Source organism: Camelus ferus, chromosome 10, assembly GCF_009834535.1.
Source record: "Camelus ferus isolate YT-003-E chromosome 10, BCGSAC_Cfer_1.0, whole genome shotgun sequence".
Lineage (NCBI taxonomy): Eukaryota > Metazoa > Chordata > Mammalia > Artiodactyla > Camelidae > Camelus > Camelus ferus.
In genome coordinates, this window is record NC_045705.1 from 67,240,207 (window position 1) to 67,267,548 (window position 27,342).

A 27,342-nucleotide genomic window follows, 5' to 3' on the forward strand; every position below is an offset into this window, starting at 1 on the left:
CTCTGCAGGTGGCATCGATGGCCTCATGAGAGAAAGGGGCAAGTGGCCAGGTTGAGCACACAGCCTGGGAACACAGTGAAGGCACAGCCCGCCAGCCCATGCCTGTGGCTGAGAGAGGGTGTTTAATGGAATCTCAGGTGTTGTAGCAGGAAGGATGCGGGAAACTTCAGGGAGTCCACCCGTGAACTCTCAGCTCTTCTGCTGGGAGGCTGGGGAGCAGGAAAGCAGCAGCCTTGGCCCTGGGGCCAAGAATCCATCCTGAGTCTGGAGAGGGGCCATGGTAGCAGCGGTTTCCCCTGGATATAGACCCTAGGGGCAGGTTATCTCCAGCAGGACCCCTCCAGCTAGGGTTGAATCACTGCCTTGTCTATCAGGGAAGCATTTCCTGGGTAGTCCTTCTGCAGGTTCTGTTATCAATCATCTCCCTGGGGAGCCCGAGCCCTAGGGCTCCAGAGGAGGATCAGCTCCTTCCTTGTGCAAACTTTTTAACTCTCTCTGTTCCCACAGACAGGGCTGAGCTAGCCCCTAAGGCACCTGTGCACTAGTTGGGAAAAGATGCCCCCCTCCAGCCATATGCATAGCAGAAGGGACATGACATGACCACTCAGCTGGGTACCTTTGTGCAGTGAGCAACCTGCACAACCATACTCAGTGAACCTAGCAGCCCCAGCTCCCCACAAACCTGCCTGAAAAGGGGCTCAGAGAAGGCAAGGCATGAACCTGAGAGTAATCAGCCTACAGGGACCAAAGCTGGGATGGCACCCTGCGATGTCCATCGGCCTGGCTCAGCTTAGGGGATAGGTGTAGGGGGAAAGCAAAGAAGTGGAAGGGTAAATGGACCCCCCTTGGTTTGGAGGGCATGGTCTGCATCCTGACAGCCACTCACCCCCAACACTAGCCAGAGGCTAGGCTTGGACTCCCTGTAAAGTCTCTGAATGGGAAAGGGTCTCTCACTCTGAACCTCAATCTTCTCCTACAGATAATAGGATAATAGTAGTTCCTACCCTGGCCCCAAGAGCGCTCTACCAGTCTCATTATTACGATAATTATTGTTCATTTGAGCTGGGCAGCTGGTGTCATCACAGCCAGTGCCCAGCCAGGGCGGTCTGGGAGTGAGCACAGAACAACGCTGCTCTCCATGCACGTACGCACACAAAGACCCCAACCCTGCCTCTCATCAGCTGTGTGGCCTTGAGCAAATCACATCACCTCTCTGAGCCTTGATTTCCTCATTTGTAAAAGGTAGAGACTCATAACTGTTACCTCACAGGGGTAAGTGTATCTCACTGAAGCCCTCTGCAGGTACCAGGGACAAGTCAAGAAATGCTTGCTGACATGGCTACCAAGTGCTTACTTTCTTCCAGGCACACCCTGCCCATCCAAGCCTGAGCTAAAGTATGCATTATAACCCCCATTTGAGGATGAGAAAACTGAGTCCATAGATGCTGCATTGCTTGGGTTAAAAACAAGACAACAGGCCCAAAATGGAGTCACTTATGCTAAGCCCCACATCACCAAACCAAGACTTAATTACAATTTCAGATCTCCTGGGAATAGTATCTTGAACCAGTCAATCAGGAATGGCCTGACCAGCACTAGTGGGATCATCTGCCATCCCCTAAAGAAAAGCGACCTTGCAGTAACCAACCCTCTTTTTCACATAAGTCCTTTGTGTCTGCTCCATTCTGGCTATAAAAGTCTTTCATTTTGCACAGCTCCTTGGAGCTCCTTTCTAGCTGCTGGATTGGATGCTGCCCAATTCATAACTCATTGAATAAACCCAATAAGATCTTTAAAATCTACTCAGTTGAATTTTGGTTTTTAACACTTGTTAAGTGTCAAAACTCATGCTCTTTCACGACATCCATGCCCCAACCCTGCGCCCTCCTGTGGGATGGCCCTGGAGCTCAGGTTACCCAAGCAATTATGCAATGAATCTTCTAGGGTGGATTTGCCTCATTCCAGGAGCCTGGGCTGGCCACAGGGAGGGGGGTCACGTGGATCTGGAGCTGGGGAGCCCAGAGCAGCCCTGGAAAGCTGTGTGGGGAATGCGGGCTGGGCTGGGGGGCCCTGAATAATTCACTTCTCCCCTCTGAGTAACTTCACTGGTAGACAGGAGTGGTTCCTCACAGGCTGCTCTGTATACAGTTTTTGAAAAGGCCCAAAGCAGCCACCTTTGCCTGCACAAGTGCTGTGGGGCTATCAGTACCCTCCCCCAGCCCAGGAGGCTCTGGGAAATGGCCAAGGGGTCTCTGGAAAGAAAGCCTGAGTTTGTGGGGATGAGGTAGAAGAATTCTAACAATAGCCTAAATGTGCTGGGTGCAGGATGTTGTGATAATCCTCAACACAGTCAAGATGATAAGTAGCCCCATCTTAGGCAGGAGGAAAGTGAGGTTCAGACCAGTAAGGAGAGGTGCCCAGGTCCCAAACCTGGAGCTCGGATTGGAACCTCCCTAGTGGGACATACTTGAGGAGAGGATGTGAGTCTCTGGGTGTGTTTCTTGGGGTGAATTTGTGGTTGTGAGCCAGACCTCTTGAGGTCTGCATATTTGAGTGGGTGCACCTGGGGATAAGGATGTATGTCTTGGAGAGATTGTGGGTGTAACTGTGGGTGTCCAGCTGACCTGGGTGTTGATGGGCAGGGCAGATACTGCAGACACCCCACTTCTTTTCCCACTGGAACTCCCAGCCTGACCACCCCCTTCCCTCTTGGCTCCCTGCAGGGCAGGGGGTATTTCAAGGAACTGGGACTGCTCTTGGGGGGGTGTCTTACCCAGTGGTCACTACTCTTGTAGGGGCCAGAAGAGGTGAGGAGGGGACCACCCACAGACCTACAGGTTTGCCTGCCCAAGGTGCCTTTCTGGGAGAGCTCCCCGCCATAGGGCAAAGGGCTAGTGGGCGGACAGCCGCTGCAGTGTGTGCTGGGGAGCTCAGGACTCCATCCAAGGGCAGAGCTCCAGACTGTGCCCCAGCCACTCTCCTGGCCACCCCACCCCCAATGGCAAGCCCGGGTACCAGTCTCTGCCGGCTCCAGCTCTCCCCTCCCCCCTCTTCCATCTCTTTTCCATTATGGGTCTCTCTTTCCCCTACCCTCTGTCCTGTCTTGTCTTTCCCACGGCCCTAGGTCTGTGACCTTCTCTGAGGATCTCTGGTCTTCTGTTTGACTTCGTGTGTCTCTAAAGGTCCCCTGTCTCTCTCTCCCTGGCCCCTACGGCGCCCTACCTCTGGCCGTGTCGGGCCGCCAGCCCCAGGACCCCAGGTTCGGGATGAGTGGCGGAGGTTTTGGCGGGAGGGGCGGGGCAGGTCCCCTGGCGGACAGGCAGTGGCCCCTCCGCCCCGCGCCGCCCCCGCCCGGCACTGGGCATGCCCCGGGCGCTTCTATATAAAGCGGCGCCGCCTCGACCCGGCGCTGTGCCGCCGCCACCGTGTTCCGCCGGGTCCGCGCCGCGCGCCGAGCCCCACCGAGCCCCGCCAAGCCGCTGCCGCCCGCCAGGTACCCCGGCTGCTGCCTGCGCCCCGGGGAGAGCCAGGGAGGGGACTGCGGGGCAGGGGCCGCCGGGACAGGGACTTTAAGCGCCCGCGCCCCTCAGCGGGACCCGCGACACTACCTGCAATGCCCACCCCACCACGCGCACACACAGGCGGGGACCCAGCGCGCCCCCCTCTGGAAGGGCTGAGTGCCAGGACCCTCAGCACTGCCCAGCGCAACTTAGGATGTGTGAGATCGGGGTGTGGGTCCCATGGGGTCTGGGCTTCCGAAAACCTCTGCTTCCTTGGGGTGGGGGTGGGGTAGCCTTGGACACCTCCTGTCTGGGACAGGAGAGAAGCACTGTCGCGGCCACCTCTCAGCTCCCAACGTCTTAGGGGCAGGGTGCTGAGGTAGAGACCCTGCTGCCCTGACTCCATCTTTTGTCTCTCTTCCTCTCAGCCTCTCCACCTGTAAGATGGTGAGTCTTCTCTGGCCCCTCCGGACAAAAAGCCCAAGCCCCTAAGCAGAGGGAGGGCCCAGAGGGCAGCACCTGGCCGTAAAAGCCTAGCCCTGGGACTGCCTGGCAGACAGCTCCAACCCATGACCAGCTGCACACATACGCCTTGACTTCCCACTCTGTGTGCCATGGGACAAGCAGGGGCTGTGTGCCAGGCCCTCCATCTCTCCCCCACCAGCCCTGGGAGGCAGGCACTCTTGGTCCCTTTCGGCATTCATTCATTCTGCAATATTTATATTACCGTGCGCCTTGCCGTAGTCTAAGTTTGAGGACATAGCAGTGAACCCAGTCTGGGCTCTCAGGGAACTCAACTTCTAAGAGAGGGCACTGAAGCTCAGAATTTGGCACTGGCCAAACTGGGGTTCAAGTCCAAGTCAGAGGCCCAGACCTCTGCTCTCCCGGCCGCCTGCAGTATGCTGTCTCCCAATGACTGAGGTGATTCCCTAGGTCCAAGCCTCATCAGCACCATGGGGGCGGACATAACAGGCCCCAGGCACCCACAAGGCTCAAAGAAACCTCGTGACTTGTCCAAGGAGGCCAAGCCTGTCCCCCGGAGGACAGGCCCACCCGTGTCCCCGCCTGTGTTCACACTGAGCCTCTGTGCAGCCTCATTTGGGAGTCAGCCAGCCTCAGAAAGGGGCAGGGTATAAGATTTCATCCAAAGAAAGCATTTTCATGACTCAGAACATCCTCGGGCCTGCTTGGGGATGATGATGGAACAGATTCACCTACATATTTAGGTCTCAGCAGAACTCCATGATGGTAGATGGGTCACTGAGGCCAGAGAGAAGTGAGCAGCCCAACTGATTGCTTGGTTCATTTGCTTATTTATTCTTCAGTCATCAAACACTGAGTAGCTACGGTGTGCCAGGCACTGTTTTAGGTGCTGGGGCTGCCTCAATAAGCAAAACAGACAAAACCTCTGCCCCTGTGAACCAAGCTGGGATGGACCTGGGTGTGGGATGTGGGGGGTGCAATGGTCCAGCCAGCAGTGCACTGCTTTCTGCCCCCACCCCCGGGGGCACCACACATACCGTTTACAAAGCACTTCCATCTACATGTCCCTGGTGTCCAGCCTTCATCCTCCAATCCAGCCCCATCCTCTTTGGTTCCGAGGACAGTGTCCACCCAAGGACAGGACAGTAGGGGGCTTATACCCTTGGGTGACTTAATGTGCCTCTTGCTCACCCTGCCCAAGACCCACCACTTCTGCCCCCCTCAGCTCTCCCTGGACCCACTGGGTCCCGAGTGGGATTGCCCCCTGGGCTCCAAGGACCTGGAGGAGGAGGAGGGCCCATGGGGCGGGGGCTCTGGCCTGCCACCCCCAGGCTTCTTCCCTGGTTCCTGGAGCCATGAAGTGGGCCTGGACTGCAAGGGCTCCCCTGAGGGAGCAGAGGCCCGGGCCTGGACTGTCTACTACTACAGCCTCCTGCAGAGCTGTCTGCAGCAAGCTGGCCTTCCGGAGACTCAGGACCGCAGCCAGGTGCCCCGCACAGGTGCCCAAGGGCTCCGTGGAGGGGGGCATCCCTGGGGAGGAGGGAGGCACCCTCAGCCCAGCCTTCTTTCCAGCTCTGTCAAAGTCAGCCCCTTCCCCCAGGCTCTGGCTCAATCTGAAGCCAGGGAGGCAAGGCCAGTCAACCTCAGGCAGGCAGGCATTTCAAAGGGCATCTGGCACCAGTAAACTCAGATATCAAGGCTCCCCTCCCACCCCCAGAAGATCCAGCCCTGGGATTTGCAATCCATGTTCTGTGGAGCCAAAGCTTCTACAGAAATATCTTGGGAGCTGCTGTGGAGCCAGCTAGCAGTTGGGATCCAAAACTCCTCCCTTGTTTTATCTGTTTTATGTACCAGGCAGCCACAGAAGATTTTGTGTGGACGGAAGGTTTACAGCTAGAATACATGACCATCTCAGACTTTGCCCCCTTCTACAGATGGGGAAACTGAGGTGCAGAGACTCCTCTCCCCACTGCACAGGGTGCACAGGGACCAAGGGTCACACAGAAAGTCAGTGGCAGAGCTCAGGCTAGAACCCAGGTCTCCAGTCACCCAGCCTTCATGCCTTCTGGACCAGCCACAGAGAGAAAGGAGCCAGCCTCTCGGGGCAGGGGTGGGCAGACAGCTTCCCCCTCCCTCCCCAGCCTCCTCTGTCCCCTTTCTCTTTTCATCCCATACCCAGGAAGGATCTGGGGGTCCAAGGGTATGAGCAGGCCTAGGGGAGTGGGGAAAAGTGGGCAGAAAGACAGCAAGGGGAGCTCCTGGTGAGCTTGGCAATGTTCTCTTCCCTGAGGCTGCCCTGGGGCGGAGGTGACCTTGTGCATTCTGGGATCCCCCTGCACCTTTCTGTCCGTGCTGCTGGAGGGTGGGGTCCAGAGCCCGGGTGAGTGTGTTCCCAAGTTCCCCCACCCCCTCCTACAGAAAGGGCAGTCCTGCCCTGGCCCGGCCACATCCCAAAATACCCGCCAACCCTGGCAACTGCCTGCATTCCACCACACCAGCTGCCCTGCTTTGAGTGGGGGTGGGTTCTGGCAGCAGCTGCCCACTACGACCCAGGGGCCCAGGCTGGAGGTGGAGGGCATGGGGCATTAAGCCTTCCCTGGCCAGCAACCCTCCTCCCTCTGCCCACAGGAAACATGCTCCTTTGCCTGTCCCCTGCTTGGCTGACAAAGGTGCCAGCACCAGGGCAGCCCGGTGAGGCAGCCCTGCTGGTCTCCAAGGCTGTGAGCTTCCACCCGGGGGGCCTGACATTCCTGGATGACTTTGTCCCCCCGCGCCGGGCCACCTACTTCCTGGCGGGCCTGGGGCTGGGGCCTGGCCCTGGTCGAGAGGCAGCTGAGCTCGCCCGCGACCTGACCTGCCCCACAGGAGCCTCGGCTGAGCTGGCCCGGCTGCTGGAGGACCGGCTGCTGACAAGGCGATTGCTGGCTCAGCAGGGTGACGTGGCCGTGCCAGCTACCCTGGCTTTCACCTACAAGCCACCAGCACTGCTGCGGGGAGGGGATGCCAGCCCGGGACTACGGCTGGTGGAGCTGAATGGCAAAGAGGGCCAGGAGACACTGGTGAAGGAGGAAGTAGGGGCCTTCCTGCACTCCGAGGCCCTGGGTGATGCCCTGCAGGTAACAGGCTACTGCCCCTGAGGCTGTACAGATGCCAGCAGGATGGGAGCCATGGATGGTTACCAAGTCCTGCTGGGAAAGTGTCCCCAGCTTTGAGCCCTGCCACTGCCCCATCTCTCTGTAGCAGTCCCCTGCCTTACCTCAGTTTGTTCATGAGCTCCTATGGTATGTGTGTCCCATCTTGCAGGTACATGGGATGGTGAGGATGCCCCCTTCCCCTCCCTGTTGCAGGTAGCCGTGAAGCTCAGTGGCTGGCGCTGGCGGGGACGGCAGGCTTTGCGTCTGTACCCACGAACAGAGCTGGACCCAGTGGTGGACACAGTGCTGGCACTGCTGGAGAAACTGGAGGAGGAGGAGAGTGTCCTGGTTGAGGCTGTGTGCCCACCTGCCCGACTCCCTTTCCCAGGTGAGAGCCACCTGGGCTGGCCAAGGGTGGAGCTTGGCCTGGCCTTCTGGCTACTCAGTGCTGGGCTCAGGCCTCACTGTCTTTCCCCAGGTAGTCCCCCACCTGGCCCTGAGCTGGCTCTGCGTATCTGTGCTGTGGTGTGTCGGACACAGGGTGACAGGCCCTTGCTGAGCAAGGTGAGCATGGCTCAGGTTCAGGTCATGATCCTACTGCCACACCCCAGCCCAGCTCCACTGGGCTGATGGGGGGGCCCCAGGGCAGAGAGAGGACAAAATCTTTGTGGGCATTTTGTTGCCTCCAGGAGAACTGAGTCTGACACTCTCCCTCCTCTCCAACCCTGTACCCCCCCCACATCAGGAGCCCTACCTGGTATCCTGCGCTGAGTACAAGGACCCAGGGCTGAATTCTCTTTCTAGGGAGCTCTTGCCCAAGAAGAGGCTGACCCAAGGTCCTTGATAAACCTCCAGTGCCTGGAGCCCTGTAGGAGGGCCCTCCAAGTTGGGAGGTCAGGGAGGCTTGGGTTCCCTTCCTGGGGACATATCTCTGTGCCAAGCAGAGAGAGAAGGAGCTCTAGGGCTGGGGCCCACCAGGGTGGCACAGGCCCCCAGGGCTGCAGGAACTAGAAGCAAGCATGCTTGGAGACCTTAGGGAGCAGAGACCCCAGCTGGGCCTGGAAGCTTGGCTAGAATCCCCCTAGTGGTCTAGAGACCAGATGAGTAGTTTACGCAGTAAGTCGCACTGGAGGACAGGACTTCTTGAATGTCCATTGAGGGGTGTGGCCTGGATCGTGGCAGAGGGGAAGGTGTGTTGGGGGCCGGGGGTAGTCCCGAGAGGACTCTTCTTGGACAAGCCCCCTGAGCCACACCCTGCCCAGGTGGTATGCGGAGTGGGCCGTGGGGACCGGCCTCTGCGGCACCAGAACTCCTTGCCACGTACGCTGGAAGTGGCGCTAGCCCAGTGCAGCCTGGGTGAGGCCTCGCAGGTGACGGATGTGCGGCGGCGCGTGAAGGCGGCGGCCGAGGCTGCGCTAGCCGCCGTGCTGGCCCTGGAGGCTGGCCTGAGCGCTGAGCAGCGCGGCGGGCGCCAAGCCCGCACTGACTTCCTCGGTGAGTGCGGGACGCCGGGGACTGGGACGGGGGTGGGGCACGGGGCGGGGGCCGGAGGCCCGAGGGCGGCTCGCACTGAGCCCGCGCCCCGTGCCCGGCCCAGGGGTGGACTTTGTCCTGACGGTGGCTGGCCGCGCGCTGACCCCCGTGGCCCTGGAGCTGAACGGAGGCCTATGTCTGGAGGCGTGCGGCGCGCTCGAGGGGCTGTGGGCCGCACCGCGCCCGGGGCTGGTGGCCGAGGAGGCGGCGGCCGCGCCGCTGGTGGAGACAATGCTGAGGCGCTCGGCGCGCTACCTCATGGAGGGAAAACAGCTGCTGCTGCTCGGCGCCGGCGGCGTTAGCAAGAAGTTCGTGTGGGAGGCGGCGCGCGACTACGGGCTCAAGGTGGGCGGGGCTCGAAGTCCAGGCCTTGGTGGAGGAGGGCCCCGGGGGCGGGCCCGGGGCGGTGTTGACCTTGGGGCGGGGACTGCGCCGGGCATTCTAGCAGGAGGCCTAGAGCTCAGGCGTGGGCTGGCTGGGCGATAGGCCCCGCCGAGGTGGGCAGTCTCAACTGTTTTTGGCCTCTAGGTGAATTCTCTTCCCGCCAGGTGTGAAAAGCCTCCGGGACACCAGACCACCAGTCCCAAGCCCTAACCCTTGAGGTTCCCCTACAAGTCTTGACCAGACTGAGCCTGCCTATGGGAAAGAGTCCACCACCCTTCTGCACTCTGTCACCCCTCCCTTCTGCACTCGAGCCCCCTCCCACCTTGCTCACAACCTCTCTCTCCTGAAGCCGTCTTTCCTCTGGCCGACTCTTATCCAGTTTCCAGCTTGGACACTGCCTCCTCTAGGTTGCCTTCCCTCCCCTTTAGGCTGGATTAAGTGTCCCACCTCTGTACCTTCCATATAATCACCAACAAATATTTTTGGAGCACCTAGCATTGGTGAGCCTGTCTCCCCTGAGGGCCAGGACTATGTTCTAGGTCCCATCCTATGGCCCAGCGCCCAGCAAAAGCTCATCTCAGTGTGTTGCCGTCCTGTGGTTTCTGCAGCTGCACCTGGTGGAGTCGGACCCCAACCACTTTGCGTCCCAGCTGGTGCAGACCTTCATCCACTTTGATGTAACAGAGCACCAGAGGGATGAGGAGAATGCACGGTTGTTGGCGGAGCTGGTGCGGGCACGTGGCCTGCAGCTAGATGGCTGCTTTTCCTACTGGGATGACTGCCTGGTGCTCACAGCCTTGCTCTGCCAGGAGCTGGGTCTGCCCTGCAGCCCGCCGGCCGCCATGCGCCTGGCCAAGCAGAAGAGCCGCACCCAGCTGCACCTGTTGTGCCGCCATGGCCCACCCTGGCCCGCGCCCTCCCTCTATGCTGTGCCCTGCTGTCCACTGGAGAGTGAGGCTGACGTGGACAAGGCTGTCCGCCAGGTACCCCTGCCAGGTGTCATGAAGTTGGAGTTTGGGGCAGGCGCTGTAGGTGTACGGCTAGTGGAGGATGCGCCACAGTGCCACGAGCACTTTTCCCGGATCGCCCGTGACCTGCAGGGCGAGGCCGACCATCCCGGCATTGGGCTGGGCTGGGGCAATGCCATGCTGCTAATGGAGTTCATTGAGGGCACTGAACACGATGTGGATCTGGTGTTGTTTGGTGGGCGACTGCTGGCTGCCTTCGTGTCTGACAATGGCCCCACACGGCTGCCTGGCTTCACTGAGACGGCCGCGTGTATGCCCACTGGGCTGGCACCAGAGCAGGAGGCGCAGCTGGTGCAGGCAGCTTTCCGCTGTTGCCTGGGCTGCGGGCTGCTGGATGGTGTCTTCAATGTGGAGCTCAAGCTGACTGGGGCTGGGCCGCGGCTCATCGAGATCAACCCCCGCATGGGCGGCTTCTACCTACGAGACTGGATCCTGGAGCTTTATGGTGTGGACCTCCTGCTGGCTGCTGCTATGGTGGCCTGTGGCCTGCGGCCCGCCTTGCCTGCCCACCCACGCGCCCGTGGTCACCTGGTGGGCGTCATGTGCCTGGTGTCCCAGCACCTGCAGGTCCTGAGTTCCACCACCAGCCGCGAGACCCTGCAGGCTCTTCACGACCAGGGCCTGCTGCGCCTCAATCTACTGGAGGAGGCCCTGGTGCCTGGCGAATATGAGGAACCCTACTGCAGCGTGGCTTGTGCTGGGCCCAGCCCGGCCGAGGCCCGTCTCCGCCTGCTGGGCCTCTGCCAGGGCCTCGGCATTGATGGGCCCCACTACCCCATTGCCTACTTCCTGTCCCACTTCAAATAGTGCTGGGGCCGGAGGGCAGGGGCAAAGTGCTGGAAGGGGCACTGCAGTGCCCTCTGCTCCCTGGTGCTCTCCCAGCATCTCTTGCCAAAGCCCTGCCCCAACCCTGGTCAGGTCCACTCCAAGGCCCCAGGTCTCTTCCAGAGTGGCAGGGCCATTTTGACACCAAGGTCTCCTGGGCTTGAGGAGCACAGAAGAACGTATCTGGGAGGCTGTTAGGCCTTCTTGCCCTCCCCAAAGCCCCAGTCCAGCCCACAGCTGTCCCAGGACTCTACCCATGGAGAAGCAACAACAGCTGCACATACACACACCCTGCCCCCAGGTTGCTGGGAGTGGGCCTAAACCCAGTCCATCTTCCCCACCCCTCCAGGTCTGTCTCTCTTCCTGCTGTCTGCAGGAGAGAACCTGGCTGGCCGCTGGCCTTGAACACATCCCAAGAACCCTTTGTTCTCCTCATGCCCTCATTTAACAAATTTTAGGACAGGCCTAGAATGCCTGGTGACAACTTCTGACATTGCCCCACCTGCCTCATTTGGCATGAGCAGTAGAAGCAGGTGACTGGGGTCAGCAGTAACCATCTCCCCTCCAGGCAGACACTATTGCCCCATTCTACAAAAAAAGAAACAGGCTCAGAGAGGAAAAACCACTGCCTCCATGTCATAGCACAGTGGTTGAAGGGTCAGGGGACAAGATGCAAGGTCCAGGTTTCTGCTTTTACTAACTTGTACGTGCCCACTCAGCTTCTAGGCCCAACTCACCTCCTTGCCCTCACACGTGGCCCTGAGATGTGTGAACCTCCCCCCTCCCCCCAATGCACCATGCACCTTCACCAAGCTTTGGTGCTTGGCCTCAGGCACACCTAACTAGCACAGGCTACACTTCCTCATTCAGGGGAGGCTGCTTTAAGAACTCTTGCCTCTGTGCAGCACAGGAGCTGTGGACAGCGCCACAAGCATCCCTCTCCAAATAAAGGCTTGTGGACTAGTGAACTGTCCAGAGTCTGGGATAGGTTCTTGCGACTCGGACAGCACTTCTCAGGGTCAGCTAGAGGAGGGGATGAGGAAGGGGGAGGGAAAGGTAGTTAGGGGATACCTGTAGCCTCTGGAGCTAAGGATAAACCGCCACACTGGCCAGGCCTCTGAGCTGACCTGTGGGAGGCCTGCCAGGGGCACCTACACCAGGACCCAGACCTGAGTTTCCCAAGGGTGAGATTACAACCAGAGGGCCACACCCAACCAGATAGCCTTTCTCCAGCCTGGGGACCCCTGAATTCTGTCCATTTGAGTTCATACCTAGCCTTCCCTGTCCAACTGGAATGCACATCCAGACAGCTTCCAATGATCAGAATTCATCCAAGGCCTGGTCTGGCCCAATTCACCCCCTCAGAACCCCATCCAACAAGAATACATGTCCAAATCTAAACTCACAGACAAAGTCTGGTGTGTTCATTCATTCAATATTGTAGTAAAGTTTTATGAAGCACCTATTCTGTACCAGGTAACCGAATCACGACTAAATGTGCTTAAATTGGCAACAGGCAAACTCCAGCACAAACTCATATTTACCTGGTGGATCAATGAGACCCAAACCCTTTCAGTAAGGAATCCGGCAACAAAACTCAGCATTGAGCAGAGTATGGAGCAGTAGAGGCTCTGATTTGCAGGGTCCTGGAGCCGAGAGGCACGTTAGGGAGATCACAATGCAGCAGTCGGCTCCCTTTCGGGGGCGAACGGAGGAATATACGCCATCTGCCTCTCGCCACTCAGAGAGCCTGACAGGGCACGGCTGCTGGGAACTGCATTTACACTCACACATGCATGCACTTCTGACTCTGCCCCACCCAAACTCTTCCCAGAACCAAGATAGACGCCTTCCAGGCCTCCCTTGTCCGGTGCCGCCCCGGTGAAGCTGTGCTGGAAAGATTGAAGGGCCCGCGGAAGAGTGTGAAAGGCCTTACTTAGTACCCCTGCACTCTGGGACTACCATTCCCGAGATGCATTGCGATAGACGCCATCTTTTCTCCTCGCCCGCTAAGCGGCTGGCTCGAGGGAGGGACAACCTCTTGCGTCATCGGTGCGCGAGGCGGCCGTCGCGGAGTGATGACGTATAAGCCCCAGCCCCTGCCTGTCAGTCAGATCGCGGCCGGGTACCGGCCGAGTGGCCCGCGGGGCCGGCGCCGCTATGGCGGCGGTGTTTGACCTGGACCTGGAGACTGAGGAAGGCAGCGAGGGCGAGGGCGAGCCAGAGTTAAGCTCCGCGGTGAGTATTTCGCCTGGGCGCGGCTCGATCCCGGAGTCGATCCCTTTACCCGGGCGGTGGGATCTCCCGGGCTCCCCCAACCTGGAGTGGGCTCCGCTCCTGCAGGCCCGGATCTGTCTGAGATCCCCGCCACTATTAAGCTCTGACCCCACCCTCACCCTGACCTGCCTTGCAGGCCCCCAGCCCTTCCCCTGAGTCTCCCTTTCCCGCTCTCGCCTCTCCTCCCAAGTCCTGGCCCATCTCCTGCCAGCTCCCATTGCTGATCCCCTCCTCCTGGGCTGAGCTGTCCAGCCTTAGGGGGTGGCGGGGGAGGTATCCTGGAACCTCCCTTGGCTCTTACCCCTCGGTTTCTCACAGGACGTGTGCCCCCTTGCCGAGTTGAGGGCAGCTGGCCTGGAGTGAGTGAGGGTTGTGTTGAGGGAGGAGGGAATGGGCTGGGGAAGGGGACCTGAAGAATACTGAAGCTTGCTCCCATTAACTTCTTGTGCCCACAGGCCAGTGGGACACTATGAGGAGGTGGAGTTGACTGAAACCAGTGTGAACCCGGGCCCTGAGCGCATTGGACCCCACTGCTTTGAGCTGCTGCGTGTGCTAGGGAAGGGGGGCTACGGCAAGGTACCGGCCCTCCCTCCTTTCTCACAGCCTTAGTTCTTGCTACAGCAAAGGGTCTCAAAACAAATTAGACTTGTAAATCAGTAGAGCCTCTGATAGAACTCAGAGATAAAAACATAAAGGAGGGAAGAGTAAATCCTCTCAGACTTGAAATCTTTATAGCCCACCCTTGGGTGGGCCTAGGCCTCTGGATCCCTGTGCCAGAGCTTGAGGGTGGGGCTTTTTGAAGATAGGATATGGAAAGGGAGGTTGATCCCGTCTCCCCTGCCCTACAGGTGTTCCAGGTGCGAAAGGTGCAGGGCACCAATCTGGGCAAAATATATGCCATGAAAGTCTTAAGGAAGGTGAGTCATTGTTCAGCCAACAGAGCCTCACTGAGTGGTTGCCTTTCCCGATGCACAACACCAGGCTTTGGGAAGACAGCGGTGAGCGTGCTGGAGGAGGTGGTCACTGTCGTGGGCATTTGCTTGTTTATCGTCGGTTGTGATATTGTTGTTTTGCAGTAATTCCCAACCGTGGACAGTATTGCCTCCTAGGGGACATGTGGCAATGTCTGTGTACATTTTCGAGTCGTGGCTAGAGAGGGGAGGCTCCTGGCATCCAGTGAGTAGAAGCCAGGGATTCTGTTAAATCCCCTACAGTGCAAAAGACGGCCCCCCACAACAAAGAATTATCTGCCCCAAATGTCGTTAGTGCCGTGGTTGAGACACACTGTGCTACTAGGAAGAACCAGTCCCTGGAAAGGATGATTGCTGATAGCAGCAGAATTATGGAGAAGTACAGTGGGGTTAGAGAGGATGGCAGAAGGGTGGTGGCTGGAGGGGCTAAAGGAGCCCTGGGTGCCCACCTTCTAACCGATTCCTGCCTCTCCAGGCCAAGATTGTGTGCAACGCCAAGGACACGGCACATACACGGGCTGAGCGGAACATTCTAGAGTCAGTGAAGCATCCCTTCATTGTGGAACTGGCCTATGCCTTCCAAACTGGCGGCAAACTCTACCTCATCCTTGAGTGCCTCAGTGGTATGAGTGTGGGCCCAACCAGGGGTGTAGGCAAGGCCAAGGAACCAGCACAGGGAGCACTGGGGGAAGCTGGGAGAGATGTGGTGTGTAGAATAGACAGGTGGTCCCCACTCCATCCATCCATTGGTCCATTCATTCATTCATTGATTCAGCAAACATCTGTCCAGTGCCTCTTGTGTCTCTCCCCTGTGTTGGGGGTGGGTGGGAATGGTGGGAGTTTGTATAGAAGTCCAGAGGGTTGTTTTGTCCATTTCCACTCCCTCTTCACGTCCTGGTCCTCTCTCCTGTGTGCCCTGCAACCAGTCAGGTCCCAGATCCAGGTGGTTCATTCTCTGCAGCATTCTCCATTCTCTCTGCTCTCTCGGGGGCGGGGGAGGAGTCACAGTTGTTTCTTAACTGGACTTGAGACCTCCAGCTCACCCTCTCCCTAGTGTCTCCTTCACTAACTTCCAGGGTTATCTTCTGAGAGCACAGGATTGTCCCCAGCACTCTTGCTCAGAATACCATGGTTCCCTGTAACTCCTCAGATTGAGTCTGGCCTTCATGGCCTGGTGTCCCCTGCTCACCAAAGTGGCCCGGGTCTGCTTGCTGCCCCCTGAGCCCATCTGTACCAGTGAGCCCCTGTGAGCTTCATCCCCTGTGTTCCATCTCAGCATCCTCTTAAATTCTCACCGCTACTACAGACTTTCCCTCTCCCCTCACTTTGCTGTGTCTCCCTGTCTCCCCTGAGGGATTTCGGGTTAAGCTCTCGAAACTGTTGCCTCTGGCATATCAGAGCAGCTGCGTGCGTGTCTGTCTCCCAGTAGACTGAGCGTCCTGAGGGCAGTGGCTGGGTCTCTTCATCTCTGTGTCCCCAGCTTCACCCAACACAGGGCCAGGCACCGCGTAGGCATCGGTAGATGTTTGCTGAATTGAATTGAATCCCCACGGCAGCTCTTTGAGGCAGGTAGGGTGGGAATTGTGAGCCCTACTCTCCCCGAGAAGAAACCAAGACTCAGTGAGCAGAAGAGCTTGGTCCCAGCATGCAGCTGCTGACGTGTTTGTGTCACAGGTGGTGAGCTCTTCACACATCTGGAGCGAGAGGGCATCTTCCTGGAAGACACGGCCTGGTGAGTGTTACCTCCTGCCTCTCTCCTGAGGGGGTCCAGGGATCCCTCCCCGACAGGGCCTGGCTCTACCCCGCCCCTGGCCTTCATCCTGTCCTGTCTCTGCAGTTTCTACCTGTCAGAGATCACACTGGCCCTGGGCCATCTCCACTCCCAAGGCATCATCTACCGGGACCTCAAGCCTGAGAACATCATGCTCAACAGCCAGGGTGCGCACACGTCCGCCGCACTCGCAGCTGCGAGTCCGGGGTCAGGACCCGCTGGGAGGGCCAGGGAGCCCTGTGAGCCCTGTGGGGTGGGCTGGGGCCCTGTCCTACCCCTGTAACTTTGTCTTCAGGCCACATCAAACTGACCGACTTTGGACTGTGCAAGGAGTCGATTCACGAGGGCGCCGTCACCCACACCTTCTGTGGCACCATCGAGTACATGTAAGCAGTAGACGGTAGGGCCCGGCGGTCGGGAGAACAGCCAGGCAAGACTTGGCCTGACAGACTGTTCCACTCGGCCCCCAGGGCCCCTGAGATTCTGGTGCGCAGTGGCCACAACCGGGCGGTGGACTGGTGGAGCTTGGGCGCCCTGATGTACGACATGCTCACTGGATCGGCAAGTCCAGCCTCCTCGGGGGCGGGAGTGGGGGCAGGAGGAGGGCCCCCTCCTGGGGCAGGGCAGGGCCCGGTGGGAGGCCCACAAGGCTCCTCACCCTCTGCCTTCTCCAGCCACCCTTCACTGCAGAGAACCGGAAGAAGACCATGGACAAGATCATCAAAGGGAAGCTGGCTGCTGCCCCCCTACCTCACCCCGGATGCCCGGGACCTCGTCAAAAAGGTGGGCTCCTGGCCGCCTCTCTCACTCCCTCATCTACAGAGACGGCCCGCACTCTGTCTATGTGGTGTGTATCTACTTTTACTTTAACCTGAGCACTCAACCCCCACATCCTGTGGCCTTTCTCTTGCCTTCTGAAACAGCCTACACTCTATACAGTATGTATTTCTTTAAATAAATCTACCTTTACTCAAAAACAAAAACAAAAAACCCCAAAAATGTGGGCTTCCTCCTGCCCCTGACAGGCCCTGCATGGGCTCCTGAGTCTCCCTGGGCCAGTTGCAGGTCCACCCCTACCTGTAGACTCTGCCATTGGATAAGGAGCACTGGCTCTGGTGTCCAAGATGACAGCTCTGATGCAGACCAGCTGCCAACCCCAGACAGGTCCCTAGTCTGAGTCTTAATTGGTGAAATGTGCATGACAAACTAGTCACTGTCACCAAAAAGGCAATCACTGGGGATGAAAGTGGGTGGGTAGGCGCCCCGCCCAGATTTCGAGGTGGAGCACCACTGAAGTGCCCTGGAGTCGTGCCAGCAACCTTTGCAAAAGCTTCACAGAGAAGGGCCACTGGACCAAATCTGGGAGGTCCTAACGGTGTCTGTAGGTGGAGACCACACTCCAGAGCAAACCCCCCAATCCCCAACCCTTGTCTCACCTTTCATCACTCCCTTGAGGCCATTCGGGAACACTCGATTATACCTCTCCCGCAGACCCTTACCCTCTGCCCTTGTCCTGCAGTTTCTGAAGCGGAATCCCAGCCAACGGATTGGGGGTGGCCCAGGAGACGCTGCTGAGGTGCAGGTGGGTCTGGGGCCACCAATAGAGGGCAGGGCTGAGCCCTGAGGGGTGCCCTGTGCAGGGAGTGGGGCCTTAGGGCACAGGGAGTTTCTGAGGGAGCCAAGGAAGGTGAAATGTTGTCAAGTTTGGGGGCACTCCACCCACAGCGGCACCCCTTCTTCCGGCACATTAATTGGGACGACCTCCTGGCCCGCCGCATGGACCCCCCTTTCCGGCCCTGTCTGGTGAGTGGAGGTCCCACTGGCCCTGGGGTGGGTGCGTGGAGGCCCCTGCCTTGGACACCCTTGACCTCTCCCCCCACCGCCGGGGTGACCACAGCAGTCAGAGGAAGACGTGAGCCAGTTTGACTCCCACTTCACAAGGCAGACACCAGTGGACAGTCCAGACGACACGGCACTCAGTGAGAGTGCCAACCAGGCCTTCCTGGTGAGGTCCGGGGCCCTGAGGGTTATAGGGTCACGGGCAGGGATTGTGGCCAAGGAGCAATGGACCTTGAGCCTCGCCCGGCCCTGCCTCTGCCCCTCCAGGGCTTCACGTACGTGGCACCCTCCGTGCTGGACAGCATCAAAGAGGGCTTCTCCTTCCAGCCCAAGCTGCGCTCCCCCAGGCGCCTCAACAGCAGCCCCCGGACCCCCATCAGGTACCGCAGGGCAGGGGACTCCAGCGGCAGGGGCACTTGACCTCACAGCCTGAGCACCAGGCAGGGAGTCGGCCCTCCCGACCCCATGCCAGTAGGCACTGACTCTGCCTTGGTTTCCCCTGCAGCCCCCTGAAGTTTTCGCCCTTTGAGGGATTCCGGCCCAGCCCTGGCCCACCAGAACCCATGGAGCCTCCTCTACCTCCTCTCCTGCCAGCGCCCCCACCACCGCCACCCTCGAGCACTGCCCCTCTCCCCATCCGACCCCCCTCAGGGACCAAGAAGTCCAAGAGGGGCCGTGGGCGCCCTGGGCGCTAGGAGGACGGGTGGGCGAAGGCCTCCAGGAAGACCCCTCCCTCTAAGCCGTGAGGGCAGTGGGCCCCTAGGCCAGTTCAGAGACCTGGGGCTGGGGCTGGGGGTACAGGAGTGAGTGTGTGTGGGAATGTGTGTCTCTGGGGAGGGTGGCTGTGCCCCTGAATCATGATCATGAAGGGCTGCTGGTCGAGGGGCCACCTACCTGGCCTCTCGCAGTTGAGCTGTGCCCTTGGAGAATTAAAGTATTGAATCATGGCACTGACCTGGCTCTTCCTTTAGACTTCTGGGGCCAGCGGGTGGGGGAGGTCACAACAGGAGCACAGAGCTATGGGACTGGAGAGGTTTTATTTCAGATGGCTGCCCAGTGCCCCTGGGGATGGGTGGCCTTCCTGGAGGGGCCAGGGATACACACATTCGGGGATAGAACTAGTGGGGGGCATGACAGTCTGAGGTTCTCCAAGTGGGGGTGTGGGTTACAATGTGTCCAGGGTAGGCCATGTCCAGACATGGCAGCTTGGGAAGCAGAGGCACAGTGGCAGGGATGCAGCACCAGGGCTGGCTCCTACAGTGCGGTGACGTGGAGACCCTGGCCCCCAGCTGCCCTATCGCTGTCGTCCCAGGCTGCGCTTCCAGCAAAGGCGTGCAGGTCACTCAGTAGGGCCTCGGCACTGCCCCCTGATCCTGCTGGCCCCTGGGAGGCCAGGCCCAGGCCCCCTTCGGCATCATCGTTATGTGCCTCCAAAGCCGGCTCTGAGACCTGCTGTGGGCTGGGCCTCTCCCCGCATCGCTGCTCCTCTTCCTGGGATTCAGCCTCTTCCCGGCTAACTCCCAGGTCGTAGTCATCTTCCATGTCCTGCTCATCCTCCTGCCGCTCTGGCTCCTCATCTGGCGACTCCAGCTCAGCCCTGGTCCGGAGCCATCGGCCTGGCGGGCTGGCCCAGAACAGGCGACGAGTGCGGCCCCACAGCGCGGCACCCAGGCGGGCCGGGTGGTAGTAGCCCCCCGAGTCCCGGCTGAGGCGGCGCCAAGCCAGTGCCAGGCCAGTGACCAGCAGCAGGAGCAGCAGCAGCAGCAGGACAACAGTGACTGAGTTGGAGCCGCCGCTGTCCTTGGCACCTCCATCTGAGCCCAGGGTCCCCGGCAGGGCCAGCAGTGTCCAGAGCCCTAGGGCACAGGGCAGGTCCTGTGGGGAGACAGGCATGGGCTCATTGCCTGTGCTTGGCAGCCTCTTGGGCAAAATGGGGACAGTCAAGCAGAAAAGCCCGTCCTTAGCCAACAAGGCCCTTCCTGGCTTTGTGATATCTGACCACCGGTGCTTCCTCACTCCCACTGCACCACGTAAGCCTGCTCCTGCCCAGGGCCTGTTCCCTGGCTGTTCCTTCTGTCCAGAATGCTGCATTCCCCTGAGAGCCACATGGCTTGCCTGCTCACCTGGCTCAGAGGACCTCAGTGCGGCCTAACCAGACCTGGATTTCTACCCTGACAGTTACCCCTGTGGCCAGCCCAGCCCTGCTCTGCTTTCCTACCCACTCCCCAACACTATAGATCACTCTGCTTGTTTATCGTGTTTATTGTCTTTTTGGCTCAAGCACCTAAACAATTCATAGCACAGAGCGGGTGCTCAATAGATACTGGTTGAATGTGTTAAGACACTGCCACCTGGGAGTGGGAGATGGAAGGGAGGGAAGATGCCTGCGAGGCTGGTGTTGGGGCTGGCTCCTCCCAAGGCCCCAGCCAAGGGACTGGGCCAGGTCCTGGGATGGGAGTCCCTGAGACCCCTCTTCCTCCCCCCAGCCATGGGACTGCCCCAGCTGCAGCATTTCCGTTCAACTCTCTGTCCCTGGGGGCCTCAGGCTCGAAGGGCCAGGGGCTCAGAGAGGCAGGTGCAGCTGCCAGAGGAAGCCTGCGGTCGGAACAAGTCAGGTGGGGGATGCGGGGAGAAGGGGGAGGGGTGCTGGGGTGCAAGTAATACTTCCCCCCCACCCCCGGCTGTCTGCCCAGGCTCTAGGGAGGCAAGCTGGGACTGTGCTCAAGTCCCAGCTCCTGGGTAGAGCAGGCGACAGGGCCTATCTGGGGGTCAAGCGTGGAGTAGGGCACTGGGGGCCCACACCCTGAGTCCGTGGGAGGACCATCTAAAGCGAGGTGAAAGGCCCAGTTTCTGCCCTGTGCTCACCCTGAGTCTCTCGCCTCTGCCCTTGACTGGCTGTTCCTGCCCCTGGGCCCCAGTCAGACAATCTCTCCTCAGCTTGCGGGACCCAAACATTCCAGCTCTGACCCCCTGTGGCCCCCACCCCAAGGACCCAACAGGTGCCATCGCTCACCATGGTCCGTGGGCCTCTCAGCACTGGGTGCCCACCTCCAGCTCGGGCTGTGTTGAGTGAGAAGTGAGCTCTCGCGCTCTCGACTGCAGCTAGGGGTTACTCAGTGCTTCCGCTTCCTGCCCACAACACCCCATCATCCCCCACCTCCGTGGGGGGCCTTGGGCCTCTCAGCACTACCCCGATCTACACCAGATCCTCACCGGTCTCTCACCCAGCAAGGCTGGAGCTATGGGGCCTGTGACCAGGCCTCCAAGAGGAACTGGGCACCCAGCTTGAAGCAGGACAAGGCCCTGGAGGTACCCAGTGACCCTCTGCCTGTTTCTCAACCTGGCAGAAGTCAGGGACTCGATGACTATGGGGGATGCTCACAGTCCCCAGATCTTTCTCTGATCTATGATCTCAAGAGGCCACTTATGTCCCCAGGTGTCCAGACTTCCTTTCCCAGCCCCACCCTTGCAGCAGAAGGGCAAACCTGGCTTTTAGAAAGAGAATTTTATTTGGAATGAAAATATAGAGCTGATCCCTCCAGCTTCCTCAGGGCAGGGAGCAGGGGGGCTAGGTGGGGACGGGGGAGATGGTTCCTCAGAATAGAAGCTCTCCTTGGTACAAAAATCCTCCACAGTAACAGTGACAAAAGCCAGGTGGTGGCTCCAGCCTGGGCCCACAGGATGGGTCAGGGTGCAGACTGGCCCCTGAACCTGCCCCAGAAACCCTCAGTAGGGGGCAAGGGGCAGCCAGTTGGAGTCAGTGTGACCTTGCCAGCAGAGGCTGAGTGAGAAAGGGGGTGGAGGAGGAGGAGGAGGAGGAGGTGAGTGGGGAGTGGCATCCACAGAGTCCGTGGTCCTACGCGTCTCCATTCTCCATGCGGCCGAGCTGCTCCTCCAGGCGTCCGATACGCTCACCCTGCTCCTTGACCAGCGCTCTCAGTGCCCGCAGCTCCTGCATCACCTCCTCCAGCTTCCCTGCCTCCTGCAGGGGCATCAGCGGGGTCAGGGGTTGCAGAGCTGCAGCCCTCCCCAAATCTACTATCAGGCAGGAACTTGAGGCTCAGAGAAGGGCAGTGAATGGTTCAGGCATGCACAGCAGAACTGGGGCTTCCCAACATCACCCCTGACTAAGCGGCACATACCCCAGCTCCGGCGAGGCTTCTGCTGGGGGTGGCAATATTGGTGGAGGCAGCAGACACAGAGGCCCCCGGGTGGGTGGAGCCAGGGGCCGCTGGCAGGCCGGCTATCTGATAACACGTTGCGCCGGCTGACCTTCAGGTCCCGCTGTTTGCTAGGCACGTAGGCTTCCCGCAGGGAGATGAGGATGGGGTTGGCGTCCCGCCCGCTCACCCACTCCTCTGCCTCCAGGGCCGCCTCAGGACCAGCTGTGTCAGGGTACAGATCATCCTGGAAGAGGTCCGACTGGGCGGCAGGGAGAGGTCCAGATCAGCTGGGGGCCCACCTGCAGGGTCCTCTTGTCTGGATCCTGAGTCGCCATCTCCTTCTCACTCTCCTGGCCTCCAGGCTTGCACCCTGTCAACTTATCTTCCAAAGGCCTGACCCCTAGGACATTTTTAAAGCTCAAATCTTCCCTTTCACTTCCCTTCTGGACACCATCAATAGTTCCCTCTGAAGACTCCCCCAACCTTTCCAAGCAGGGGTCAGCTACGTGGTTCTGTGGGATTCTGGGAGCCACGTCTGTGCTCTGTGGATTGGGAGTTCCTGAGGCAGGCCCTGTCAAACCCGTTCACAGCTCTGCTCCCGGACGTGCCTGGCATGCAAAATTGTGCACTCTGTAAATGCTCGCAGGAGAAAAATGAAGCCCGTCCAAGGCTCTTGGCTGGGGATCTGAGGCCAAGCCACATGTGGCCGAATCCTCAACTTGTGGGAGCCTCCCTGCAGCTAGAACCCTAGTTCCGCTCTCCATTCCCACCTCCGTGCCTTTGCCTGGCTTGCTATCCCTCACTGGAGGCCCTGCCCCAGCCCTGCTCTCAGTCCTGCCTTGCCTCCCACAGGGAGACCTCCTAGGCTGCCCAGCATCTGTCTCCTGCAGCTTGTCCAGGGCAAGGCCTCAGCTCACTGCGTGTCTCATCCCTGCTTGCCCCTGGCCGGGCATGCTGGAGTCCGTCTAGCCCCCTGGCTGCACCCACACTTGGCCATGTCCCATTCACAGGCCTCACCTTGGTCACCCATGTGTGGCCTGTCTGCTACAGAAGGGAGCGGATGGGCAGGGAACCAGGTGGCCTCACCTTTCTTGGCACAGTCATGACAATGGGCTCACACTTGCGCTCATGCAGTTTGTAGAACCTGGGAAAGGAGGGGAGGGAGGACCCATGGGTGAAACCTCCCCTCACCAGCTCTCCCAGCTGCCTCCACGCTTCACTTCTAGTCCTTATCCCAGCCCCTCCCACTGACCCTGGGGCCCCGTTCACGCTCCTGAGCAACCTCCTGTGACTTGACCTTTCACCTGGGATGCCCATGGTCCACTTCCTGCCCCAAAGGCAGACCCATCACGCTATGGCCGGCTGCCTCCGGGCCCTTCTTACCGGGCAATCTCGCACTTGCTGACCTCCAAGCCCCTCTTGGGCATGCTGCCCATGCCCCTCTGCGGCTCTTTGCTAGTGAACGTGTTCAGGAAGTGGATGTAGGGGGGCTCATCTGTGATCTCAAAGTACCGGATGCTAGAGTCACCCTGCAGGGTGGGAGGGGACAGGGGTCAACACCCGGGCCTGCCTCTCTCCTCCCTGCACCCCTCAGCCCTGCCCAGCCTCACCTTGCCACAGACGTAGACCACGTTGGTGTCAGGGTCATAGAAGGGCAACAGAGCCCCGTTGCTAGAGTCCAGCTCCTGCAAGGCCATAGGCTCCCCGAAGTTTTCCTAGCACACAGGGTGAGGGGAAGTCAAGCCAGGCCAGAACCTCCCTCCTCCTTCCCCATGAGGACTGACCCTAGCCAGCCTCACAAGCCGGCTGGCACTGCCCCTACCACACTCACCCTTTGCCCACACAGAGTGCCCCACCATCCCCTCCTGGCTCCCATGGTCCCACTTTCCCTGCCTACTCCAGGACTTCAGAATACTCCTAGGCCACCAAGCAAATGCTGAGGAAGTCCCCACCACATGGGAGCCAGGGGTGCCATGCAGCACCAGTCCCTGTCTCAGAGAGGCCCTTGGAGGTCACTATACAGAAGGATAAGGCTGTGGGGCAGGGCACTTCCGGGGAAGGGCTGGGAGGCTTCCTGGAAGAGGGGACCTCTGTACTGGATTTCAAAGGGCAGCCGGGCGGGAACAGACAAGCAAAGGAGGAAAGGGCAAGAACACTGTGGGCAGATGTGGAGGTGGCTGCAGGCGGTGGGGGAGGCCAGAGGGCGGGGGGCAAGGAGAGGAGAGGATGGCAGGGTTCAGGTTCTCGAGTGCCTTGGGTGCCAGGCTGAGAACCTGGGAACAACAGGCCTCTCCAGGGTGACCCCTCCCCTCCTTGCCCAGGGTGGAGCCCAAGTCTTGAGCCTGCCCCTCAGACTGGCCACAGCCACTCACTGGGTCCCAGAGCGCCAGCTGCCGCTCGCTCATGCGGCTGAAGCCTGTGGTGAACACCTTGCCATCAGCCAGGAAGATGGCCCGCATGGGCCGGGCCCCCTCATGAGCTTTCTCCTGTTCCTGCAAGGGAGATGGAGTGGTCAGCGTGGTGCCCCAATAGAACCCCTCACCCTGTCATCCCCACCCTCCAGGGCCACGTACTGCCACCAGGGTCCCCCGGCGGGGGTCAATGATGCGCACGCTCTTGTCCTTGCAGGCAGAGCAGAAGAGGCTGCCGTTGCGGTTCCAGCTGATGTTGTAGATGAGGTCGGGGTGCAGGCTGTCCAAGCGGTACAGCTCTTCAGCTGTGCCCACGTTCCAGATGAGCACCACGTTGTCGCAGCCTGCCGGGCGGGGGGCCATCAGCCCACCAGGCCCGCTCTGACCACCCTCCTGGGACCAGACCCTGCACTCCACCTCTGTGGGCCTCAGCCTTCCCGGGTGTCGGATGGGTCTGGGAGAGGGTGGGGGGTGTTCCGGAGCTGTGTGTGGCAAGGGGTGGGGTGGGAGCAGCGGTGCAGACCTGCGCTGAGCAGCACGTTGCGGGCCGTCGGGTGCCAGGTGATGATGCCTACACGCTTGGTGTGCCCCTCCAGCACCACCACCGGCTCCGTCAGCGGGGAGGACAGCCCGTTCTCTGGGATCTGCCACACCTAGGGAGGGGTGGGGAGGTCAGCTGAGGCCTCTGCTTGGCCCGGCTGCCAGGAGCCTTGAGCCACACTTGTGACCCCAGCCCAACCACAGCCCCACGCCTCACCATGACTGTGCAGTCCTCCGAGCCACTGGCGATGACTTCGTCATTGTGGGGACACCAATCAATGTCCAGGACAGGTCCTGTGTGTCCACACACTGTTGGGTAGGCCTTGTCAATGCGGCCCGTCTGTAGGCACGAGGTGGGCAGTTAAGGTGGATCTAAGATGACCAGGCTCCATCCTTCCCAGAGCTTTAGTCTCCCCTCCCCTCCATGGAGGTGAAATGATGCAATTGCCCTGGCCCACAGGTGGACCACTTATGACTCTCACTCTGCGTCTACCTGACCCACCTCTTCCTGACAGGTATCACCAGGTGAGCAGGAAATCTTTGTTGCCTCTGACCCTGATTCTGCAGCAATAAAAGACTGTCTCCATCTGAGTTAACACCTCCCAGGCAGTAAATCTGGATTACAACACTGGTCCAGCAGTGTGGGGATGGTCAAATTATGGGTTGTGAAGTGAGCAGAGAGGCCTGGCAGGTGAGACCAGGCTGCCTCCAGCCTTTCCCCAGTCCCAATGGGGCCCACCTTGCTTAGGGGGAGTACCAGGAAGGCGCCCCCACCGCTAGCTTCCACAATCACCGCCAGGAACTTGGGGTTGACGGTGCAGAAGGTGCTGTCCCAGGTGACACGGGACACTCGTATGTCCTCATAGCACTGGTCATTCTTGACAGGCTGCCCGAACACATGCCGGAATTTGCTCTGCCGAACTACTTTGCGGAACATGACTGCAGGATAGAGAAGCAGGGGTCAGCCTCCACCCATCCCAAGACCATCCCAAGAAGCCCCAACCCTCCCAAGCTGCCTGAAGAGAGGTGGGGAGGATGCAATAGGGGGCATCGGCATTATAACCACCTGGCTGTCAGTTTCCCCAGTTACAGAAAAGGATCCCTGCACAGATCTGGCTGCCTCTCCCCAAGGGGTATCTGAAGGTGGAAATGCATTGACCTCAGGCCTACACTGCTGAGTCCTCAGGGGCTTTGCAGGACCCAACCTGGGGCCCCTCCCAGGTACTGGTATGTGTATGGAGGAGGTGTGAGGTGCTGAAGCCAGAGCAAGCTTAGCTCCTCTGTGGGTCCTAGTCAACTCCCAACAGTCTCCTTCCTGCGCAGAATTTGGAGGCCAGGTAATGGGGAGGACAGACAGAAATGGTCTCCGCTGTGGGACCGCGCTCAGCCCCAGTTCTGGGTCCCACGGAATGTGCAGTGCCTGCAGGAATACGCAGTGAGCCCCAGACCAGCCTAGGAGACCTGGCAGGGACTTAGTGGGGGTCAGGACGTCGCTCCCAGCCACAGAGCATCCCCGAGAGTCCTCAGAGCGGGGTCCAAGGTGAACCAGGAGCGCAACTTCCAGGGATTCTGGCCCAGGAGGGGAGAGGCTATGCGGCCAAGGGGAGCTGGGACTGAGGGTGGAGCGCAGCGGAGAAGGGCTCCTCGGACTCGCGACCCCCATCCTAGCTCCCCACGGCTCTGCCCCCGAAATCCCGCCCAACCTCCTACCCACGCCCCCAGCCCCGGACCGCTGCGCTTACCGGGGTCGCCGGGAGCTGCAGCACCAGCCTCGGGTGGCTCAGGATCCCAGTCTCTGGGAAGCAGGAAGCGGGAATCAGGAAGTGACAGAGGAGCGAGGGGGGGCGGGGGCGAGAGCGGGGAGGGGCTCACGGGGGCGGGGCCGAAATCACGCGCGGAGGGGCGGGGCGGGAGGCTGTGAGCTGGAACCAGGAGGCTGGGGGCGCCGGCAGTGCGGGGAGTGCCGGGGCGCGGAGGTGGCGGGAGCGCCAGGGGAGCGGGGCGGGGCCTCGGCGAGCCCCGCCCCGCCGGCCTCCGGGACACTCTGGGGCAAAGGGGCAAAGGGGCAGGGGCAGGGGCAGGGGCAGGGGCAGGGATGGGGCCGGAGTGGTGCAGCCTGGCGGCAGACTTGGGCCCCTTCCCCATCCTGCTCCTTTTGTCGGAGTCCTCAGGAGTCGCCAGAGTTGGGTGGAGACCGGCCCCCCCAAACCCCCACCTCAATGCATACTTCCGGGTCCCTTAGTCCACCTTGACTCCAAAATGTACTATCTACTAGGATAGTCGGTATATTCGCATGCCTTTTCTTAAGGTACGAAGATACATGCTCTTGGTACAATGTAAATAAAAACATCGGTATTTTAAGGGGTGAGTGGAAGACCCCAGCCATCTCATTCTTCGCGATGAGCATCCTTGGGTCCTGCCTGGCCTCCTTATTAGAAATAGTAATAGAGCCATGACCCCCAGATCCCTCACACCGTCCTTCC

General features: G+C 59.9%; 4 protein-coding genes across 8 annotated transcripts; 2 read left to right on the forward strand and 2 right to left on the reverse strand.

Moving 5' to 3' along the window:
- Positions 1–3,402: 3,402 nt before the first annotated feature.
- Positions 3,403–12,294, forward strand: CARNS1 (carnosine synthase 1). Of its 5 annotated transcripts, XM_032489973.1 has the most exons (10): positions 3,403–3,493; positions 3,929–3,947; positions 5,209–5,482; positions 6,274–6,363; positions 6,612–7,099; positions 7,331–7,505; positions 7,596–7,681; positions 8,380–8,611; positions 8,715–8,995; positions 9,574–12,294. In XM_032489973.1, exons 2-10 carry the CDS (start codon positions 3,945–3,947, stop codon positions 10,867–10,869), a joined length of 2,925 nt encoding a protein of 974 aa, XP_032345864.1. In that variant the 5' UTR covers positions 3,403–3,493; positions 3,929–3,944; the 3' UTR covers positions 10,870–12,294. The 5 variants fall into 5 exon arrangements, with proteins under 5 accessions (XP_032345864.1, XP_032345861.1, XP_032345862.1 ...); XM_032489970.1 differs by having other exon boundaries at positions 3,431–3,493; positions 3,929–5,482; XM_032489971.1 differs by having other exon boundaries at positions 3,431–3,493; positions 3,929–5,482; positions 9,643–12,294.
- A 133-nt stretch (positions 12,295–12,427) lies between these two features.
- Positions 12,428–18,695, forward strand: RPS6KB2 (ribosomal protein S6 kinase B2). Its single transcript, XM_006175983.3, is given in 16 exon segments — positions 12,428–13,125; positions 13,483–13,523; positions 13,620–13,740; positions 14,013–14,081; positions 14,611–14,758; positions 15,810–15,867; positions 15,973–16,073; positions 16,202–16,292; positions 16,377–16,467; positions 16,581–16,643; positions 16,645–16,689; positions 17,426–17,488; positions 17,632–17,709; positions 17,804–17,911; positions 18,013–18,125; positions 18,251–18,695. Coding segments are annotated over 16 exon segments (1,458 nt in total). The 5' UTR covers positions 12,428–13,047; the 3' UTR covers positions 18,441–18,695.
- A 69-nt stretch (positions 18,696–18,764) lies between these two features.
- On the reverse strand, positions 18,765–21,101 carry PTPRCAP (protein tyrosine phosphatase receptor type C associated protein). Its single transcript, XM_006175994.3, has 2 exons — positions 20,759–21,101; positions 18,765–19,620 (listed from the first exon to the last, which is right to left on the reverse strand). The coding sequence occupies exons 1-2, from the start codon at positions 20,759–20,761 to the stop codon at positions 19,000–19,002; spliced, it is 624 nt and encodes a 207-aa protein (XP_006176056.2). The 5' UTR covers positions 20,762–21,101; the 3' UTR covers positions 18,765–18,999.
- A 134-nt stretch (positions 21,102–21,235) lies between these two features.
- CORO1B (coronin 1B) lies at positions 21,236–26,750 on the reverse strand. The gene is given in 12 exon segments (XM_032489976.1): positions 21,236–21,727; positions 21,888–21,977; positions 21,979–22,167; positions 22,995–23,052; positions 23,292–23,437; positions 23,519–23,623; positions 24,281–24,400; positions 24,482–24,663; positions 24,843–24,972; positions 25,077–25,199; positions 25,599–25,798; positions 26,602–26,750. Coding segments are annotated over 11 exon segments (1,467 nt in total). The 5' UTR covers positions 25,797–25,798; positions 26,602–26,750; the 3' UTR covers positions 21,236–21,601.
- Between the last annotated feature and the right edge of the window lie 592 nt (positions 26,751–27,342).

Coding starts and splice junctions, on each gene's coding strand:
- CARNS1 (XM_032489970.1), top strand. CDS start 4,963: ATGGTCCAGCCAGCAGTGCACTGCTTTCTGCCCCCACCCCCGGGGGCA. Junction 5,483..6,273: donor CAGCCAGGTGCCCCGCACAG/GTGCCCAAGGGC, acceptor CTCTTCCCTGAG/GCTGCCCTGGGGCGGAGGTG. Junction 8,612..8,714: donor AGCCCGCACTGACTTCCTCG/GTGAGTGCGGGA, acceptor TGCCCGGCCCAG/GGGTGGACTTTGTCCTGACG.